We start from the raw sequence: 23,926 nt of genomic DNA, 5'->3' as shown, positions 1-23,926 counted from the left end.
GCAGATAGTGGCTTAGGGAAGGCAAAGAAAAAGCATTAAATGATAGAAATGTGTACTATCTCACTTATGTCATGGTTCTCTAATAGGAGGGGGGAAAAAAACCCCTATAAACATGCAGCCAAGCATATGAAATTACGCATTATTAAATGTGGGTTTCATGTTTCATGAAATGACATTTAATAACATTTATTGAGCCTGTAAGGATTTTTTTTTTTTTTTAATTGGAACAACTGCTCTAGCAGAGTGCACAGAACAATTTTGGAGAATGAGAGGAGTCAGGTGGTGAGGCCCCATGGAGATTTAACAAAGAGGAAAATTATTTAAGACTTTCTAGCATAAATTTTGAGACAGAAAACTCATGGAGTAGGGAGACAGAGAGCTTAAGGGAAAGACAGAGGTAATGTATGACAGGCTGATGCACCAAAGAATTTGGAAAGCAACTGTACTTTTATTTCCATAACCCATTTCTTCTTATCAGTTGGATGGGCTCTCTATCTCTGCATAATTCAAAGGCATTGAAGAGAAAACGACAGCAAAACAAAAGGAATTAACCTCTCCCCTCAGCCCTGAAGACCTCTAACTATCCCCCTTGCCCTGCTGTTTTTGGGTAAAACATTAAATATATGTCCTAGGGAAAAAAAAAAAAAAAAAAAAAGCACCAAAACCACAACATACAACACAAACCTGCCAGTTGTTGAGAGATAAGGGATAATAGTGAACACTGAGCTTATGAATCTCTGACCCTTCACCGAACCTTTAGACCTCCAGTTGTTTGCAAAGCATCGTCTGACAGAGACACAGATTGGCAGATGGATGAAAATACACAGTGCGTATGTATGTATATGTATGTATATTTGTGTAGGAGGGACTGGGATGAGGAGAGGGGGAGGGAGACAAAGCTCATTTAGAGCAGCCTCAGAGGGAAAAATAAAAACAGAATGAGAGAAATCAACTTTGTTGAGATAACAAACAACATTCCAGATCCTAGGTCCACAAATGAAATTGAGCTCTTAAATAAGAATAGCAACCACACTGGCCATTGTTTTTAAAAAAACATTTGTTGGGTAACTATGGCATTAGTCATAAAAATGAGAACTGAGATATGAAAATGGGGAGCACAGACACAGCACTATGAGCATGTTCATGAGAACAGATGTTGCTCCTGGCTCAACTGCCTCATGATGACAATATCTGATTTTCCCAAAATGTTACTCTCATATGCCAAATATCAGCTAAGACAAAGCAGGCAGCGGTGGAGGAACAGTGTTATGTACATGCTGATTACTACTGTTTTATCTATCTCTTCTAAACCTTTTCTATTACCTTGACTTTTAAAGGATTGCATATCAAGACTGTCTGATGCTTTTCATAGTAAGCTACTATTTTACCCTATCAAACAAAAACTGGTTGATTGTTACACAGTCTCCAAATGGCTACTGGGGAGACCAGCAAACATCCAACAGTAGAAAACATTTGTCTAATATTCCTACTTATAAATTATGGTGAATTATTGACCAGTAGTCTCAGAGTCTATTAAAAATCCCCCTGTGTTCAGTGGCTCGTCTGCCTACAAAAACAAAGACTGAAGCAAATAATGTAATTTGGTCTGAAAACAACTGAGATCCTTGCACTTTCTCATATTTAGCTTTAAAGCATGTAGTTAAGGTAGAGGTGAAGTGCTAAAAACTTCCCTTCTTTTTCATTTGGTTTGCATCAGCCTCTAACCAGAAGGACAAAGACCTTTGGTCAAGGCATTTTAAATGTGATGTAAAACTGTCCCTCTGACCACAGCAAAAATTCTGGGTGTGCAGAACTGCAAGCCATGTGTCAGTGGAGGTGCAAAGGCTCCTCTTTTAGAAGCTAGCAATTCTGCACAAATATCTTTACTACTGTATTCTGCAGGGTGGATTTCAAATCTAGGCACATACCTTTTGGTGGGAGCCAGGATAGGGACTCAGTGGGCTTGCCTGAAATGCCCTAGACACTTGTTAGCAGACAAAGCAGATATGCCAGACCCCTAAGGGACAGAGTACTACTGTTAATGGTAAGCATTTTGTGCTTTACTTCAGTTGTGAAACATGCATATAGGTTTAGATGAGGCCAAGTACATGAATGATACTCGAGGGTATTTGCCTGTATGTTGCTTCACACACATGCATATGCCCATGATGATGGACACCCTCAGCCTCAAGACTTTAACTTGGCCACAGCTGCAGCATCATTCAGAGGTTTGGCACTCTCTGTCTGCAGCAAGCAGGTGTTCTTCCAAGATACCAAGTAACCTGGATAGTGTGTCAGAGAAATGGCTGCAGTGGGACTTTTTGTAAGGGAAAACATTAAAATTAAATTACTAGAGTAGTCGGGAAATTTTAGGCATTTATTTTAGAGGTGTGACTAGCATAAACCATGCATGTGCCAGCAGATTACAAATTTTCATGTTGAATTTGAAACCAGGAAAACCCTGCTGAATGATGAAATACAGATAGATAAAGCAGTCTTTTCTGATTTTTAAAATGGTTATTTGCAGCACGTTGCCTATAGAAACCTGTTATTCAAACTGCTAATTCATAGCTCTCTCTACTATTTACATATGCTAAAATCATGAACCTGCACACCATAATGTAAAAAGCAACACATGCATTTGCTACTTACTAGCACTTATGTCCTAATGCCTTGAATATTATCATATTTTTTAAATAAGAAATTACATCATACTGTGGGGAAGGCAAATAGATCCAGAAGCAGAGCATTTAACCTGAAATCTCTACATAAACAGAGGGGTATGTCTGGCACATACCCAGCTTGGAGGAAGGAAGGATGTGTTTTGGATAGAGATACCATGGACACATGGTCCTCAAGCAGTTAAAGCTGATGGACACCACAGAACTACCCTTTCCAGCTCATTACCAATTTCCTGAGGCTTCATACCCAGCCAGAAGAATTTATAGAGGGAAGTCCTATGCCTGTTTGCTGTAGCACGTCAAATTAATTGATTACAGTGATCTTTCAAAGTGTTTTTTCTCTCTGCGGTGCCTTCTCTTAGCCTTGCCTCCCTTCTTTCCTCAACACTTCAGCCACAAAAATTGGGCTCCTGCTTCTACACAGCTACCAAACATTCTCATTTCATACCCAAGCCTCATTTTGTACTCAGAGTGTCAAACACTGAGTATCAGCCCAGAGACACTTTCCAGTGCCATAAACATAAACAGACCATTGCCAGGCATCAAAACTGTAACTGCATCTTGCAGCTACAGAAAGGCAAAGGAGTTTAATAGTTCTGCAGCCATAAAAGGACCATGCACATAATTAAAATGCAGACGATGGCATTTGATGGTTTCTGAGATGAGGAACATATCTGAACGTCCTACAGACATGATAGTTCATACGCTAACAATATGAAAAGTATGTAAATATAGATGTCCAGGCCCAAATAAAGATCATAAGAAAGGAACTGTATAGTATGTATATATGTATGAAATCATTAGAAAAGCTGAATGCCAAAGCACAGTTGCAAACTACCTTACAAGTTTTATATCCTTAATTAACATGGAGTCTTTTCTCCATTTTTTTTTTTTTAATTCCCCATGTAGAAAACAGTCCAGTGACAACACCTTATGCAGCAGCACAACATCTGAGTCTTCCCAGAACACAATATTTTTCAGTTCTTTACAGAACATGGTGTATCGAGAGACTCAGTGTGACTTCTGCCTGTTCATACCCAGGTAGAACACCACTAGAGCATCCAGGCCAGCAAGCAAGTCAGCCAATATTTTGTAAAGTTGTCCATTTCTATTTCACTCATTTCTATCTAGTAAATTTCAAAATGTACTTTACAACCAATGCAGCATAAAGAAATAGAAAAATTACTACTTGTTCTTGCATTTCCCCATCACTTTTAAAGCCTTATTTTACTAAAATGTTAACCTTCTATAATAAACACGATTCTAGCATATCAATGATATTAAATTACTAGTAAGGAGCCCTGAATGTACTGACAACTAACTAGACTTCTCTTTATTATCACCATATTCACTTCTTCAGTATCAGCCACACCACAGGAGCAGAATCTTTTAGCAGCTGCTGAGACTTCGGTGGTCTCTGCATAGTTCTGCAGCTGGATAAAACATCCACAGACTGGCTCAAAGGAAACATTTGACCTTGAGGTACAATAGATCCCCTTTGAAACAAACTTTCTCCTCCTAAGCAATCTGAAGAGTCAGTCTCTAGAAGTGAATCTGCAGGTATTAGACATGAATGAAAAAAAAAATCCTTTTGAAATAAGATGGGGGTAGGGGAAGAGGGGACTCAAGCATACTCAATTCCAGATCAGATAACAATGGTTCAGAAAACAGTTCACTGAATGGTGAGATTGATGCTAACATTTCTCAATTCTTCTTTTGTGCCACCAGAACGGTGGGAATTATTAGTTGGAGAAAGCCTCATGCTCTAAACCAGTTTTCTCCTATCACATACCTCCGTATCTTTTCCGTTACAAAAAACACACTCCAAGTCTGCATGTATTTTTGCAATAATTTCATCACTTGTGTTATCATGGCATATTCCCTGCAATTATCTGCACTTTAAAGGGCTATTGGCTGTGACCAAATGACTTAGATTAGCACATACAAATCTAAGAGTCACTAAAACCAAGTATTTTATTTTCTAGGTCTTAAAATTGTTTCGTTTATGTTGCTCATTAATTCCCCCATTTGTATTTTTCCCAAACAAGATCAAAATTCTTTAAAACATTATCTAGCAGCTCTCATACCAAAATTCTCATAGCAACAAAATCCAGCTCAGCAGCAGTTATTATAATAAGCCTGTAAAATAATAAAGTACACAACATGCACTCTAATACATGATCTGGATATTAACAGCCCCACTTAACCTATGCAACAGTTCAAAGAGTACAGTAAATCTCATTTAAAAGCCTAGTATGAAGCACACCACAGTCACAGAATGCTACACCAGGAACAAGAATAATAAGAGTTTTGAACTTTTAATAAACTAGAGATTTAAAAATAAATAAATAAATAAAGCCACACTTTTTTTCAGGAAAAATCTAAGAATGTAATATTGAAAGATCAATAAAACATAGGAAAATGGAAGAAGGACCCAAATATATTAAAGTGCATCACACTGATGTTTATGAAATAAGCATTAGAAAAATTTCCAGACCATAGTATGCATAAGTAAAGGAGATGAACTGACAAGAGGAGCCTTTTGGGATGGTCTGGTGCAGAAGTGGGATTTCCAAAAGGATCTCCCATGTTGCTGAAGCATGAAATTACATGATTAAACTACCTTGGTTACTGAAGGGTAAAACTGGAAAAATAATAAATCAAATTATGCAGAACTACTGGTAGGACACAATAGGAAGGGTTTATCCACATATCCACTGTAAAAAACAAAGACCTCAAACAGTTTCAGGCTGATGTCAGATACTTTGGATCAGCAGGTCTCGGCCATGAACTCAGCAGTAAAGTTTTGCCAACCAATTTGCTAGACAAATTCAGGGAGCTTTTGACACAAAATTACCAGGCAATCAAACAGTATTAGAAAGAAAATCACTGCATGACAAAGAAACTGAGTCCTATAACAGGAGCTCACTGTACTGCAATAGTGTGTGACCATAGCAGACTATGCCCAAAAGCACATTAATTTCCAGTTTACTAAAAATCTAAGAGTTTGCAAACATTTCAAATATAATTACGCATAACTAAAAATGATCTTACCTTCTTTTGATCTTCTAGTTTATGACTTACTGGATTCCTTCCATGTTTGTTCATCTCTGAAGATAAATCCATCACATTCACTCCTTGCCCTTCAAAATGAAACTGGTTCAGCAATACAGCAAACTAACCCAAAGAACAGGGGCTACAAACACAGAGACGTGGTGGTTTTCCCATCACACACCATGGCTGAACAACAATGACTTGGAGAAATGACTAAGAAACCCGTTGATTGAGCTGAGGAAAACTTTGCAGTTCACTCTTGGGACTATCCAAATCACCATAGCGTTTTAAGAAGCTGATGCTTAAGAAGAGGAATATTCATCCGCAACTTTTAACTCCAACTGCTATCTGTATCTTTCTTCACAAGTTTCCATTTTACAGAAGGTTACATCCTGACTGTGAACCTGTTGAGAAGAAAAAAAAAATATGTATCATCAAGACGGATTTGCAATTTGCTCTCACTCCATGTAACAGGTTATCTGTCTTCATCAGGTGTTAGGGTGGGGGTTGTTTCTTATTTGCCATGGTGTTTTATTTTTTTAATTTATTTATTTTAATTAACTAATAATGGGTTTTGATTTAACACTTGTCAGGATGAACCTGTGCATGATCCCACTCATCTCTCTCTACATGCCAGGGGGTATGCAGAGTATTCACTGAGAACAGCTGGTGAATTCCAGGAACAAATGTCAAGGAAAAGTTAAAAGAAAGAGAAGAGCAAAGACTATTTGACTAAAGGCACCATAGGAGAAAATTTTTCATCATCATCACATACTTCCCACTCAGTGCCTTCAAAAAATAATAGCCAGTATAACAATGACAGGGTCAGACAGGGAAAACCTGTAGTCAGAATACTAAGTCCTAGCCAATATAACAACTTTAAAAAAACAAAACAAAACAAAACAAAAAAACATGACAACACCTCCCCCCAGAAGTTGTCTTGAATGCTGCAAATGATAGAGGGGAACAAAAATAAAACAAAACAAAACACTACAAAAAAACCCCACATTTGTTTGCCAGAAAGTTTAAGTTCTGCTAACAGCAGGAGAAAGAGACAGCATCTTTTCTGCCATTTTTGACAACAAAATAATAGAATATTCATGCCTTCAGTACAATTGAAAGTCAGTTGTGTTTAAACTGAATTAACGCAGTAGATGAAGCCCACATAAAAAATAATTTGGATGCTGTTTCAACTCATTTTAAATGCATAATGTTCACAAAATGCCTTCACTAATGCATATGGAATAAGAGATATGTCTAGATAATGTATTGGATGGTACATGCTACGTCGTGTAGCCTGTCTCTAATAAAATGACATTGAAAAGGTTATTTTCTCTTAACAAAATAAATAAATCCAAAATTCAATAGAGCTATTGCCAATATTACTGTCAGCATGAACTATCTTTTAATCAGACATAATGTGCAAGTGTTACTCTTCTATAACTGATTTATACTTAGTGCAAAATTTGTAAACCTGATGGCTGATATTTACTTCCAAAGAAAGAAGGCCATACTTAGGCATCTACAATTCAAAGAAACACTGACAGCATGTTTCCCCATGAGATACAATTTCTCCATCACACCAAAGAGTGTTCCAACAAAGAATAAAATTGTCGTTATTCTCAACACTACAGTGTGCAACATCTATTTCTTATCCATATTTATCTTCATATACATTTGCACACAATATCAACAAAAGACTAATAATCATGCAACAACGACAAGTCTGTTCTAAAAATAACTAGAAGCAAATAGAAAATGCATTTGCCTTGGGAAATTATAGGAATATAAACAACTGTACATGAAGCTGCTCCACGAGAAAACACACACCCCGGTAGAAGCTTGTTTCCGAAACACAGCTTTAGCCTGATACATCTCACCTAGGCACGTAACCAACTCTGTTTGCTATTCTAACTTGTAAGAATCACCTCCTCCTGCAAATGACACAGGTAAGCATTATATTATGAACACATCAAAGTAGAGAAAAATGCTTGGAAAGCATCTTTATATTCACTATTTAGAACATCCTGAGGAAGTTAGTTAAATAAATAGCATGACTGTAATGCATGTTCACTGCACAAAAAATAGAAAGCAGTCATTAAAACTGCCCTGTTAAAGACTTCCATGACTTAGAATTTTTATTGGCTTAAGAAGTGGATCAGCTTTAATAGTATTCTATAAGTTCCCCAAGCTCATTCAGCATTTCTCACCCCATTTCCACAATGGCTGAGGTCCAGCAGGACAAATCATTCCCACCCTTAACGAGGGTCCCAGAGTCACAACCTTCAATTCCCTATTTGATGGTTTTGAGAATCCACAAAACCCAGAAGTCCATAATGCCAGGATGAAGGAAGGTGAAACATGAGGTTCTGCTGCAATGATCACATCTGGATTTACACTACAGTTCTAAAGCCCAGATAAGTCAAAACCAAGCTGTTAAAAAACAGCAGTTTCCCTGGTTCATTTCATGGTCAGACACATAAATTATATTACTCTCCATGCTTGGTAATTATGCTATACTAGGCAATTAAGCCATTCGGTGGAACTGTGTGATGTTTTCAAGCCAAAGTTGAACAGAATACAGATAATTTTGTTTGGACTACCCTCATTACTTTTAACATGCAAAGCACAGGGTGGCAATTCTTGCTTGTTCCATTCAGTACATTTTTCCATTGTCTTCAGCCTTTTCAACATAAACAGCAGTAAATAAATGCTCTTGGCTGGTTGTTTTTGTCTGTTTGTTTTTTCAGTGGCACCCAATTTATTATTCACCATTTAACATGCATGTAATCACAGAATAAAACATCTAGAGTCAGAAAAATCCTAATGATCACACACCAAATAATGTGGATGTTACTAGGTCATCTTCAAATGTAAAAAGTAAGACAAATTAGAGCTTTTTTGCAATTGTATTCCTTTAAGAGACACATAACAGTCATTCAATAGTAATCTATAATCATTTGCGGATACTCATAATAAAACAGTCTGGCAGTCAGGTGAGATGTGCCTGAAAGAACTTTTTGTTTTACTTCACTATGAGCTACAGGTTACTCATAGACTAGTGGAGAACAACCACAGATTCTATTCTGAGAATTAACCAGAGTTATCCTTTCTAAACTATTCTCCTTATCAAAACAGGTAGTTATTGAAATGTTTACACCGACAGGGTTTTCAGGAAGCAACCAGTATCCTCAAGCTCTCTGAAGGCCTCTTCCATATAATTTTTTCAATTATTATTTTCCCTTAAGTGGCACATTCACTAAACATTTGGTGGAAATTAAAATCAACGTCTTTAGAGAATCTCAACATTGCAAGTCAAACTGGTTGGGGAGCAGGGGGAGAGAGGGGGAGTTGTAAGCAGTTGCTGTGTCTTGGTCAGTTGTCATGGTTCTACAAAGAAATAGTTACTCTACAACCTTGGAAAAAAATCTAGATAATGATTTTTTTTCCTAGGTATCCTCCCATTGTCAGTGGCCTTCTGATGTATTAAAAGTGCATGAATTTATAAAGTGCATTCTGATGGCTGAGAGGCTGCACACCAAGATACTGCTCTGTAGTAGCTAATGTTGACAAGGATGGGGATGAAAGGTACATTAGAGCCACCACAGAACATTATTGTGTCCACATGGGCATTCTCAACTTTTGCCACACCATCAAAGTGACACTGCAGTGAGTTTGAGGCAGGTGCTGGTATGAAACTGGCTGTAATTTATGCTTTTCAATTTTTATTGTTTGTGTATAGGATAAGCCTACTGAGCTGCATCCCAGGTATTATCGGTTACACTGATAGGGTTTTATTTTTAAGAGCATTTGAGAGTTAGGTTTTTGTTAAAGCATTTCCGGAAATATTGATACAAAACTACAAATTTTAGAGGGGAAGGCATATTAATTTTCAGTATTAGTACCTCATTATCAAAATGAAGTTTCTACCTCACGTGCAGTTGTAATGGTGATGCAGAATTTGGGGGCTGGGAAGGAGCAGAAATTGAACACTACCTGTTTACCTCTTTCAAACATGATGGTGTCTATGCCAGGACCAAAGCAACTGTCAGTTGTAAATATCAGTACACAGATAAGCAAATGGAAGATACATCCAGCCTTAGTTCCTGCCCGTTAGTGTTGCCAGGGTGATAGCATGGCTGAAAGAAGAGATGGGAGAACACCAAGGATCCATGACTGCCTTGAAATGAGCAGTGGGGCACATTCTTGTGCAAGGCATCCTCTGACTCACTGTCCCTGGGGTTGATTCTTTAGGCCATAGCAATAAAAATGAGGCTGACCACTAACATTTTACAGTTTTGCAAAGTTACTCAGCTCCACATTGAAGACAGTTCAGGGACACTAGAGATGTAACTTCCATCCTTGATATGCCCCTATGAAACCTCTAGGTGATGTTGCACTCCAGTATGGGTCTGATGACTTACTCATAGTAATAGCTTCACAATGGCTTAATAAAAAAAAAATTTTAAAAAAGAAAATTACAAAAAGAAACACGCTTTACCTCTAAGCATAAGCTTCTTAGCTTTCTTTGTAGTCTTTTCCCACAGGGAAAAAGTATTTAGGGTCTATGTATAGGTCTAACTGCAAACATATTTATCAGGCACACAAAGAGTCATCAGGAAAAGATGATGTTGACTCTTGGAGGATTTGAGAGCAACGCCAAAGAACATTGCTTTTAGCTAGCAGTCAGTATGAGAAGCCAATATCTGTTCTCTTCAAACACGAATGATAGAAGCACCATAGAAAGGCTTGCCTGCATCAGATAAAAACAGCCTGGGAAGGCAGTTGGTAAGCCAAGAAAATATCTCTAAGCACTGATACTTGCCTACAGAATTATTTCTTCTGATATTAAATTAATTCTGGTCCAAACAGCAGTAAAACTGGTCCAGATACTCTCCTGATTCAAACAAAACAAAAGGCTGAATATATACTGTTCTTGCTCATCAACACGATGATGTTTACTCAGATTAAAAGCAACCACATAAGGATAAGTCCAGAGCTGATACTTCCTTTGCTAAGTGCATGTGTGGCTGAAACACTTTGTATTATATTTTGTATTATTGTAAGTGGTGTCACCCTGTCTTCCACATTTCTTCATAGGGCAAAACTCCTCTTCAGCACATAATGTTATGCTGGAGTCATCACATTATCAGTGAGGACAGAATTACAGTTGTTTGCATAGTTACTGGGTCTAGCCAATGTATATTAAAACATTTATTTTAAGATTTGTACACTTTAAAGAAAAAAATAGAGGGCAATCTAATTCTTATATTCTTGCCGTGCTGTTCTGCAAGACAGAATGCTGATTAACTCTACATCATACTGAATGCACAAGTTAATACTGGTTCAGATAGTGATTTATTAAGCATAGCCAAAAACACACACAGGAGACTGTTCTAGACCCTGATATCCTCAGAAACCATTGCTATAACTGGGACAACAACTGAAATCCTTTTTGCTCTCTCAAATCCTTTTTATCTTTCATAGTATCTTCCATCAAACAGGCTGAACGTCATGCACAAAATTTAGAGCTGCTATTACATGTCAATTTTCTTTCAGAGTTGGAACTAGTACCAGACAAGAATGCCTGACCTCTTCCATCATCCAATTCTTTTGCCATTGAGCATCAGAGATAAAGAAAGTATAAGAAATGGAATACAAAGCATATTTCTGAGAGGTAGTTCAGTCCAGCCTTTTACCACAGTCTTTCCTAAAGATCTGATACGAGGAATGACAGTTTTGTTGAATGCACAGTACTCTATGTCAGGATGCATAACTGAGTATCAGACCAAAATCAAATTTGGTTATCTTACCCAACACTCTCCTGCCATATATGCAATCTTTTGTGTGATGCATAAAATGTCTACATTTCAATATACCTTACAGCACTTCTGCAGAGGTGCTGCACTGGACAAATCCCAGCTTGAACAGTTATTTCAATTCCATCTCTAATTTCAGTGGGGTATTTCTCCATTGTTGCCCAAAGTTGCTTTGAATGGCCCTTTGTACTGCTGAAATAGATAGAATGTCTCCTCACGAGAATAATATGATGTAATTTTTATGTTTGGGATTCAATAGTAAGAATGAGTATTCCTTATTTGCGTACATGTTAATTAGTTTACCATATTTGTATTATTCTTTATAATACTGTATGTACGACAAAAGAGTTCGCTTGAAAAAGAAGACACATACTCTGCAGAACCTATCAACAATCCAGATGGGATATAAGAAAAAAAAGACAACACTGAGCTGAAGAGGAAGATGAATGAAGAGGAAGATAGAAAGCATATTCTTGTATTCTAGGTATACTATGGAAAGACTAGGCAAGAAAATAGGGTTTATTAAAAAAAAAAAAGTGAGTACACCTATGTGGATCTTAAATAGTTTCCTTACATAAAGAGGCTGTTTCAGTTAATGGGACAGATAAATTTATGAGGCTCATGAGAAAGAGAAAGGCTAATTGAAAATAGTAAAGAGCTTGCATACCTTTGAAATTTCGTTTCCTAGGGAGCTATTAAGCCTTCCTTTCTGTTGCTTTCAGGTTTTGATTTGCAGGCTGAAAAAAAGATGCAGCTGACCTGTTCCTGAGCAGCAGCTGTTCTTTTGGGACTTCTAGTCATCTACAGCTATTGCTCTAACCAGATTGCCCAGACACCAGAAATCCCAGATCAGTTACTAAATACTTCTTTTTGTCCATTTTACAAAATTCCCAGGAGGAAAAGGCAATGTGTTTTGGGAAATACCTAGATATATGGTAGCTCTATGGAGACTAGCATATCTGTTATTCCTCAGTACCCCTCATGTGTTAAAACTTTGCTACCACTCCATGAATGGCAATGCTGTCCAAAGGGAGGCGTGTTCTCTGGTTCATAGACTACAAGCAAGACAAACAGGAGCAGAGATTAAATTTTCATATACATTGCTGTTTTGAGTTATTTATAGATTCAGACACAGAAACAGCATACTGAAGATTCACCAGTTAATCTTACATGAAACAGTTAAATCCACTTCCCCTACCTTATTGGAAATAAGGGTTTATACTCCCCACTTTGATAAATCCAAATCCTTAAATCTTAAAAATACCATTAAATCACACAGCCTCTCTTGGTGTACCATGGTTTTCTAAATAACTCCATTGGATCAAAGAGCCACCTGCTTTTTCAGAATGTTTTTAACTCTATGTCTGTTGCAAGTGATAGAGCAAAAAATCATACCTATCTTCGCAGAACATGGCTCTGACAATTTCATGGGTGTTTCAAAAGTTGCCAATCAATTATTTCAATATGTGTTTAGTAGCAGCCTTTTCAGGTGAACTCTGTGCACATCCCAAGAAATTACATATGGGTGCTGATTAAACACTTCAAGCATTGCTCCACTATGCCTGGTGCCTCAATATTCCATCCATGTCCAGGCTAGTCTCTTGCAATTAATTTAACTGATCCAAACAAATATGTGGCTGAAACAACAAACATCTCCTAGAGACTGCAGAGCAGGAAGATAGCTGAGCAAACGAGACAGCTGTATGGAGAGGGAAGAAGAAGAAAAAAAGAAGGGCATGCAAAAGGATTACAATTTCTTTTTTTAATTGAAACAGAGTCAAGTGACAAAAAATATTACAATATTTAAAGACAAAAAGCAGTAACTGGTGCATCTTGAAAATGAACTAAAAATATGACCTTTAATGGTGGAAGTTTATTAGTTTATTTGTCTCCACAATCACATGATCACAAACTTGTTTAAATTAGAGCTGGTAAGTTAGCTTCCTGGTCTGCCAGTGCAGAATAAATTATTACAGTGTTTTTTCTAACACTGTATTCTTGCATTACTTTAAATTCCCAAGTGACACAGCTTATAACATTTCTCACAGGAGAGTATTAAACAGCCCAATAGATCTGAAAGCTCTAGGAAGTTTCTTAAAGGCTAGGTATACAGAGTTAAATTTCAAGCTGAATTTTACATTCTTCAGGCATTCTATATCAATCTTTGCCAACACGGGCAACTGATCACTCTATATATACACTTTTACATACTGATTATATCCTCAGAGTTTTTAACACATTCGAATAATTCTTCTATTAACACGAGTATCTAAGCAACCTCTTATTTAGGCTCAAGTTTGACTTATCTAGTTCTGGATCCATTCAAGTAAAACTCAAATAGACCTAGAGAACACCCAATATACAACTGCATTTCAAGATGTCAAAGCACTTTGTCAATTGTTCCTGAGAACCTCAAAGTTGGAAGTTCATTCAAAGGTTGCATTAAAAGAAAAACAGGAATATCGAGACAGTCTTAAGTCCTACTGAAAATGCAGAACTACAAAGGGTTTGAAGTAACACATAGGAAATAATTCTAAAAATTTTATTTAGCTGTCTGGCATATGATTACCAACTATATATTAGCTCCTTGTCACTGTGGAAAGTATGTAGCTTCGTGTCTACTTAGAACAGAGCATATGTCCACTCTTGAATGTCCTAAAATACGTGTCAAGGTTGTCAGGCATTCAAAGTACAATGTTACTCTCCACTTGTAAACAGATTTTCATCGCCAGGTAGAATGGTCTGTGAGACCGTCTTGGAAAGGATTTGTCTGAACACAGACACACAAGACTAAGCTGATGGCTCAGTGGTCTCTCTATAGTTTGAGGAAATAAAAAGGCAATTTTAGAATGGGATTCTTCTGTCTGAAATAGCCCTGATGAATAGTGACCTAAAAATCCCTACCTCTTTCCACTGACTGCAGAAAGACAACACGGTGACTATGTAAAGCATGGACCTTTGATGACTGATGCATGAAAGCAGCTGAGAGGAATCTTTTCCTTCAGATCACACTTCTTAAATGGCAAAATATGTGAGGTTGATGCACTCACATGAAAATCTACGTTAGGAAGATTAAAAAAATAAAAAAGCCTAAACACACTAATACATCCAATCGAGTCCTATTGAAATTATTCCATACAGGTAATCTATCAGCCATTACCATCTCTTCATTGGAAGTTTAGAGTGGTGTGTTACTACAGGAACACCTGATCTTTTCTGGTTTGTCACAGCTGAAAATGTTGGTTGCTCCAATAAGCAAGCTGCTCTAGGAGAGGTATTCAGTTGCTCCTTCCACAGAAAAAAAAAGTTGTCTACAACAATCCCTTCACTGAGAGCTCTTTCTCTTCTTCCTTAAAAGCTGAATTTTGACTTGGTAAACAGTTTTTCAAGAGTCTCACAAAAACTTATCCAACGCCTTTTCAGTATGAAAGGCACAAATATACCTTTTAAGTACTCCAAATCCTATCCTTGTTTTTATTTGTGTTAAAAGAAAATGTATTGTATAGATACTCAAGTGAAGGATATACATCTTGAAGGCACAAAATACACCTTTTTTTTTTTAATATTGGAAACAGTTTTGAGAAATGTTTTGCCTCTTAATATGCAGAATATTTTTTTCAACACAGTCTTTTCTTGATATACTTAGCTTATTCTATTTCTGTAACAACAATTTGAAGATCATCTTCTTTTGCATTATACAAGTTACCTGTCCTGAAAATAGCAATAACAGCAGTGACAATCCTATGATTTCTCGCTATGTAGATACTGCACCTTATAGTTTAGTAATACGGATTCCTGACCTAGGTACAAGTTCTCTCATCACCCATATCCAGTGTTTACACTTAGAGGTTCTGGGATTCTTTGGCACACCGTGAGATTAAAGAAATCTGTATCAAAGGGTCTTTTCGCAACATGTTTTATAATACCATTTGTAGTATCTTCTTCTACTATTTAATGCATAAATTACACTAACATTGTCTGTAGCACTTTTTATTTTGTTCCTCATTTCTAGGCACTTTTTAACATCACGCAAACATATAGTACCACAGATTTGCCTTGGCCCCTGAAAGCAAAGTTGTAATAGTGGATTGCTGGTTGTTGTTAATGCACCTTCATCCAAGTTAATTATAGGATCTATTATTTAGAAAGTATTACGTTCCCTAGTTTTTGTCCTCAACAAGGATATGGCCAAATTTGAAACATGAATTTTTTGAGACTGTTCTTAAAAGCAAGAGCCACTGTAAAGGACACAGTTTCTTGCCTCACTAGTGCAACTATTTTTATTTAGATCAGATATTATTTTAGGGTTAAATTTACCCTGTGAAAAGCAGTAGCAGAAGACCTCCATATCACTGATGGTAACTTTAGTTTGCCTATAAAACCTAGACAATACAAGTCTGATTAAGACCTGGATATCACTTCGGATTTCAAGAAATACACTTACACAGTCTATAGTCCAGCTATTTTCCTTTGGCTCTGTTAATGTTCAGCATTCCTGGAATAATGTTTTAAGCCTCCCTTAAAAGTATCATAAACAGCCTGTCCTTGCATTGGCATTATAGAAGTTTCAAATTAACGATTTACTACAATTTAGCCCAAAGCCTATAAAAGTATTTAGAAATATAAGCACTAACATATACAGAGCAACAAATATTACTCTTAACAGCCTTCCCTCAAGGAGTACAGTAACTCGGAGAAGAATATTGCTACATCTCCCTTCCCTCTTGATAACACAATGGCTACACATACAATGCTGATCTACAGCTCACTCAGTTTGAAAGCTTACCAGAGGGTATGTTCCTCCTTTTAAACAAACACATATTCCAGCTCTTCAAAAAGGGACAAAAAACTGTGTTTGAAACATGCAGTAATTAAAGAAAAAAGAAACACTAATTAACAACGCAAACAATTATTATTTTCTCTATTGAGGCAGCTGTCATGTAATATGCCCTTCCAGTTATTAAAACGTGACTCATGTCACAAACACACTGCTGAATTAGACCACAAACGTGCGCTGCTTGCCCTGAAGTATTTACATCTACATATTGTCAGTCTCCCAGCCCCAACTGATAATCACCACACAGAGCATGTATCATTCAAAAGATAAACAAAAGTGAATGTCAGAGATCATCTGCATTGACAAAATAAGCACAATTACTTCATGTCATCAAATATACACGGACTGAGTCTATTAAGGACTGTGAACAGTGTTTAGCTGGGTAATATCTGCATTTCATCTGTATAATAATCCTAATTTACCATTACCATTACTATTAATCACAAAGCATGTGTGAAATAACTCTGAAAGAGATATAGCAGCTGGGCTGAGTATGTATTTTAAGAAAATCTGGTTTCTGAAATTATAAGCTCAAATTTAATTAATTTGTTTACCAGCTGTTCAGACTGGCAAAAAGATTGAAACAGTTCTGCAAAATGAACTATATACTCTGTCACATAAATAATATCTACTTGAAGAACTTTCTGCAATTAATTGCATTCTATAATTGTCTACAAAGAGTAAAAAGTTTCACCCTAGAAAGATGTCCCAGTCCTGTTCATTTTTGACAGCCAATAACATTTCAAAGTAAAAGGGTAATTCTGAACACATTACTGCATCTAAAAACATAGTCAATGTACACAGAATATTATTGTCATGCACAAAAATGCTCCACAGTTTTTTTAAAACTCAGAAATTCAATGACTTCTATTACATAGAAAGTACACAGGTCTCAGACAGATACAAAATCTCAATGCTTATGTTTACTTCAATTGTTTTTCCATAACTAAATCCAACTCTTTTTTTAATTGTTTAGATGAAGCAGCCTAAACCATCTCAAACAAAATAAAGATTGTTACAGTTGATACTGTATAATACTAACAACCACCTTGAAATACCAGCACAATATTAATAGTTTTTAAAAACAGAACACTGTACCCAAAATCCAGCAAATTTATACAAAACAGCATGATATGAATGATGTCTCATTTTATAAAGGCTTATACATACCAGACAATGCAGTGAGACTGAATAATTTTTCATCTTGTCACTGTGAGATTCTGCATGAAAATACTGCATTATTACTACTTACATCTTGCTACATCCTTGCTGTTTGTAGACTTTAAAAAATAATAATAATATTTTTTCAAATAATCACAGAAATGGAGGTTAAGATAGAAGAAAAGGCTCAGAAAACAATGTCTCTACCCAAGGAGTGGATCACATTGCACTGATAGAAATTTAATGGTTCTTCAGGAAGCATAATGAACAACCTTATCTCAGGAGACCTCTGTTCTCTACACACATCAAGAGTGGTGACAGCTCATCCTTCCCAGAAACCAATACTGGGAGGGAAGCACACTGCCTGAGATTGTTAAACCTACGGCACGTTAGATGCCTGCTGTCATCAGAGACAAGTGCTACCACGCAGCCTACCAAGTGAGCTCAGATACTGCAATTCACACAAAGAGACCTTCCTCATATTTCTCAGCAATACAAATTGAGAACATCTCTCTTTAATTTTGAGCGTGTTTGCTTTTACTAGCCCGGCAGTCCACCGTATCACAGTGCCAAGTCTGGTCTGTGCTTGGCAGGTGGTGGGGAGTTGCACGGGCAGCAAAAGCAGCCCCCCCGGAGTGGAAGGGAATAGACGGCTTTATCCTGCCAGATTAAGAGTGGCATTGATTGGCTGAGAGACTATTTTGCGTAGACATCCTCCCATAGAAGATAGATCTCTAATATCGAACCCTTGAGTACAGAAATAAAAGGGAAAGCTGGGAAATATTTGAGGTTACAGAGGCATTTGAATAAGCTGTCTCCAAAACAAGAGCAGAAAGAAAACCAGCCTAATTCAGCAACTATGCATTTGCGCACACAACATTCCTAGATAATAGGAAGCAGAACACAGTCTTTTGCACAAGAATCATCATGAAAATTCATGACCTGGTCAGTCAGTGTAACTGAAGCAAGCAAAAGGCTACATGCTCTAAAAAGCCTGAGAAACGGAGAGGTAAACAAGTTTTGTAACCAATAAAACTTTGTCCTCTAGACTGTAAAGAAATATTCAGAGAAAAACAGTCCCAACTACCCCAGTTAGATATTTCTATGAATAACTTCTCAGTACTGGCAGTAAGTTTGAACTGTAGTCTACTATTTGCACTCTGGAGGAACTTATTCTTGTTGCCATAAGACAGACATTAACTCAACTCAAGGTTTCGCTATACTGCAGAAGGTACTATTAGCTCTCCAGAGCAGTGCTGGACACTCAAAGTATTAACACTGATACCTTCATTGGAACAGTTACCTTCTGCTTTTACTTCAGCTGAACTAATACACCAGGAAAACATCACTTAGAGTAATGTCAGGGTCTCTCTTTGTGCTCCGTAAAACCAACTGTTATTCACATGTTAAAGCAAAACAAACCAAACAAAAAAACAGACATGGTTGAAGCAATTTCAAGAAACCTGATCTCCCCCATCCCTTTTTCTTCCTACTTGTTAATGAAATCATTTGAAATAAATACACGCAGCCTATTTTCATGACTGCCTCATGAAAACAGCAGAAATAACAAAGAGCGCTTATCTGTGCAGTTTGTCACAGGTGTTAGTAGAATAACCAAGTCAAAATGCAGGGACTCATCATTTATAATCTGAAATAGTTTTTATTAAGTAACTACAGTGGCATTTCTCTACATAATACTTTCAAGAACAAAACATAATCAAAATAATGTCAACATTTTATAAGCAAATCACTCTGTTCCAGCCTCTATAATCAGACTAAGGAGCATTTTAGCAGCCATTTGCACTTAAAAGAACACAATTTCCATCTCCACATGAAATGGTGAAAGAATTAATGGTGGTGACCATGAGATTCACATCTCATCAACCTTGATCAGTGAGCTCTTTCTTCACATAAAAATTGTTGCTGAGCTGGATAAACCATTTAACACCATGTTCTTCATTAGTACAGAATGAAAAATGAAATGTAGAAAGGTGGAATCCATCCTGTCCACAGCAGGCAACCATCCCCAATTAAAAAAAGCTACTATCACAAAAGCAGGTATTAACTGGCAGTTTGAGCAGAGCCAAGAGTCAAGCTGGAAGCTGAAGGCAAACCATCTAGGACAGGGCAGAGGCACCAGCAGGACAACTCACAGTGTTACTGCCCACGGTACGTATGTTCTGTGGGTAACAGATCAGGCAGCACTGTCAATCTGGCACCTCAGAGGAACCCTAAGCTCTCTTGCACAAGTATTTAAAAATAGCTCACTGTTTTCACAATAAATACCTTTTCTCGTCTATTCCATTTATATCATGTCTTTCACCAGGCAGTTTTCAAGTGGTTAATATTAATTAGCTCTCAAAGGGCTCCTAGGAAGCATTTCAAGAAGAGAGACAATCATTTTGTCCACACTTCTATCCTCGGTGGCACGATGTGACAGCTTCCTAAAGAGCAGAATAAAATAATGGAAAACCTAAAGCTGCTGAGGATAAGTTTTCTTAAGCTCAGATTTTCAAAGCCCCATTCAAGGCCCCAGCTGGGGTCCCATGGGCTTCTTTGAAGATTCTAGCTTTCCTAATGAACCCAAGGCTCTTCTTTGAAAGAGAAAACAAAAATCTCAGTTTTATTATACCTTACTAAGGACACACCTTTGCCCCATCTTTGTTTTTTCAGTTGTTTGGGGGGTATTTCTGAAGGTCACATATAGTACTTCTGTTTTCTTTGTTGCCTCTGAATATTTGGCACTACATCTGAGACTTAAAAGTACATTTTCTGTTTTCTTTTATGAAGAATTCAAAATATGAAATTAAGATCATATACAAAACCAGGATGTATTAAGAACAATGAAAAAAAAAAAAAGTAAAACTATATTTCAAATATCTGAAAAATGCATAGCCAAACAATACCTGGCAGGTAGACTGTAAGTAATATTGCACAGTTGATTTGGATTTAACAGGCTTAATGTACCAACAATGATAATCAATTTGTAGTTATTTGCTACTAAGACATTTTTCTTGTTCATCTATGATATTATACACTAAGTCTACTTTTCTAAATGATAAACACTGCAGACTTTAGCATAAGCACCAGGAAATGCATTGCAGGAGCAACAGAAAAGGATTTTAGACACTTTGGAACAGTAAAATACTATTTGAAGACATCTAGTATGGGTATGGTGATTGCATAGATGAATTAACCATAATGCAAGGAGTAACTGATGCTAATAACCAAGTTAAATTAGTAAAATAACCAATTAAAACATCATCTTTAATTAAAATGTCAACTAAAGCAGAGGGTTATTAAGAGACATGTCAGTCACTAAAAATGATGCATCCTAATACTTTTACATGGTGCTCTTTCTTCCAGCATCCTCCAACATCCCCCAAGAGTTTTTACCCAAAATAAAACCAGGTTCTCATTGCCTTACTTTGAAACACTTGGCATTCAAACTATTCCAGAAGGCAAAAATTAATAGTGCTACAACACAAAAAGAATTTAACCAGATTTTAAGACAGAGAGATATTGAACATACACAAAAAAAATGAAAGAGCAAATGTGCTAGCCTGAGGGTATCTTGGTACGGCAGCTGAAATGAAATGCAGATCATCCTTCCCAGCCCCCTGCCTTTGGATAGAAGTCTTCCTCAGATTTCAAAGCTTGTGTAATGAGGAGCCAATAAAACATTATAATCTGCTAATGCCTGTTACCACTGATTCACAGCACTTCTCTCCCTTCAATTAACCCACATCACATAGATCACCACGGTTTGCTAGACGATGCACGAGGATGGGGATTACACCACAACTGACATAAAATAACATACACAGTAGAAACAGAACAACAATACCTCTAATAACCACCGTAATTGGAGCTGAGATATTGTAATGACAGATCTATTAGCACTAGGTCAGTGGAAAAATATCTGGATTTCAAGTTTACAAGGGGAGGTTTTCTGTCCTGACCAAAAGTTCATAATTGAGTGATTTTTTTTTTTTTCCTGTTGATCTCTGTGGGTTTTGAATCAAGACAGTATCATTATTTTGCTATCTCAATATTGCTATATTCAATCATATCAAGCAACAATAAACCCACAAAGTTGCCCACCAATCTGATATTGGGCTGCCTTCCTCTTCTTTCTTCAAACTCAAAATTTAGCAAAAAGAAACCCAATCCAGAGTAGCTTCATTCACAAGTCTGAAAAGAGGTTTCCAAATTGAGAAAGTAGCAATAACTGAATAATATCTGAATATATGAAAAATAAATGAACAATATGCACATATACATAATTCCTTTGTTTCAACAAGTCAGCTTCTTTAGTTTCCTTTCCACCTAGCCTTCCCCTGTTTTGCTGACAAATTCCCCTATGCTGCTTCATTTAATTATCTCATTGGAAGAACGCAATTTATTTCCTCAATATGTGAGACAACTAACCCCTTCATGGCCTAATCAGCCTTACCTCCTACGGTTTTACCTTCCAGTGTGAATATTCTACTAGTACAATTAAGACTAATAAAATGAGGTAAAAATACTAAAATGAAGGATTAGATGACTCAAACTGTCTCTATGATTTTCACACGAACCATGAAAAACAAACAAAAGAACTAACACAATCAGTGCCTATTCATCACCTAAGGTAATCACTCCTAAGGTGTTTTATGTTGTGGTGGTGGTGTTTTACACTGTTGTGTGGTTTTGTGGGTTTGTTTGGAGGGGTTTTTTGGTTTGGTTTTGGATTTTTTTGTGTGTGTGTTTTTTTGTCTGTTTCATTTTTTGTTGTTGTTTGGGTGGTTTTTGTGTGTTTTTACTTGTTTGTTTTGGTGGTGGGTTTTTTGTTTCTTTGAATGCCTATATTTTGTTACACTTCTACTTAAGGAGAACAAAACTGTATTCTGTACTGTTGTGCTGTTGTGAAATACCGAGTTAGACTTTACTACTCTCTGCAGATGCGTCACTGACAATGCTGTAACCCATTTATGATGCCTTCTTCCGCATTGTCTGTTGCCATTCAGTCTGCCCTTTGATGATGAAAGTTGCAAACTGAAGAGGCAAACCTACAAGGATTACATTTCACCTAGTTCTGTATCCTGAAACTCAGCCATTGCGACAAAATCTGGATGGTGTAATCCTGCACTCCAGCCAGGCCACCAAATGTTCGACAGGTTTTCTAACATAACATTTGCAGGAAAATAAATAAGGAAGGTTAGAAAGCTGTCTGAAAGTTATTACTAGTTATTACTTTCAGAAAATTGTTTTCTGAAAGGCTCATAAATTAGCTACTAATGAGCAGGTCACTCTGATAGCTTTTTAATAGCAGGATCAACAACTGAAAAGAGAACTCAATTGTTTTATCTGTGCTGTTGACTTTCTTTAGCAGATGTTTTCTAAGCACCATAATAGCTGGCTTAATTTGTCTTTATATTCATTCAGTTGCACCATTGTACTTAACAAACTGTGTTTCATGGAGTTACACTGGAAGTTCAGAAATTGGCTCAAAATATCCCAACCCTGTTGACCAGTTCGCAATACTGAAAATGGCCCTTTCAAAACTAGGGCCACTTCAAAACAGATGCTCGGAAATCTGGTATGCCTAAATTACAGACTGAATCTTCCAAACTAGTCCATCACAAGCAGAGAAAAAGAGGTAAAAGTCACATTTACACTCAGTGTATTGGCCACAACAGATCCTTCCTGAAAATTAAAGCAATGCAGAGGTTGTTATAATTTACACTAAATTCCTTGCAACTCAATGAGGGTTGTTTATCAGCTAAGGAACTGGTACGGGTATGGAATAGGTATGGGCTAGCCAGGAGTCCTGTTGTGTGAAAATTTCTCTCTAAATCATGACCTGGCTGGAGATGAGATAGACCTACCAAAAAAAGTCCTGAGGGAACTCCCATCTTTCAGAAGCAGGGCAGAATTGGGCTTAAAACTAGCTGGATGCTTTGATACATGATGCTTGACATCCGAGATATATATTACAAGGCAGAAGTCTCTTGGTATTATGTTTTTTTAGGTGATAAATTGTAATGATTAACTTAATGATGACTAAACCGAGTATTGGTGGCTGAGAATATGGAAGTCATTTTTAATTATTGTAATAGCAAGAATGAAACCTAAAAAACCTCTGACTACAAAAATAAGGTAGCACTACCACAAATATACTTGTGCTGGACTATTTTTGGAGCAGTCTGTAGTAAAAATAAACAGGACAAGAGCTGTTTAAGATCACAAAGGTTTCAGTATCTAACAGAGTGTTGAAGTGCATCAAAGCAGGCTGCAATTGCTAAATAAAAATTCAGTACATCAGAAACTTCCCAAGACAAGAAAGCAAACAAGCCATACCAGCAGAAATAAAATATTAGGAACAGAACCAT

The 23,926-nt window shown here is 36.9% G+C and overlaps 1 protein-coding gene across 4 annotated transcripts in view; it reads right to left on the bottom strand.

Moving 5' to 3' along the window:
- NAV3 (neuron navigator 3) overlaps nt 1-23,926 on the bottom strand; it is a 548,370-nt gene that overhangs the window by 399,636 nt on the left and 124,808 nt on the right. For all 4 annotated transcript variants that reach the window (XM_065041110.1, XM_065041166.1, XM_065041103.1 and 1 more), the window contains one exon: nt 5,736-6,139. In XM_065041110.1, coding sequence (XP_064897182.1) covers nt 5,736-5,807 — 72 coding nt within the window. In that variant the 5' untranslated portion in view covers nt 5,808-6,139. Of the gene's footprint in view, nt 1-5,735; nt 6,140-23,926 lie in introns of those variants that run through there.

Source organism: Columba livia, chromosome 1 (genome assembly GCF_036013475.1).
Source record: "Columba livia isolate bColLiv1 breed racing homer chromosome 1, bColLiv1.pat.W.v2, whole genome shotgun sequence".
Classification (NCBI taxonomy): domain Eukaryota; kingdom Metazoa; phylum Chordata; class Aves; order Columbiformes; family Columbidae; genus Columba; species Columba livia.
The sequence above is the reverse complement of the archived record's forward strand: the minus strand, read 5'-3'. Positions and strand labels throughout refer to the sequence as shown.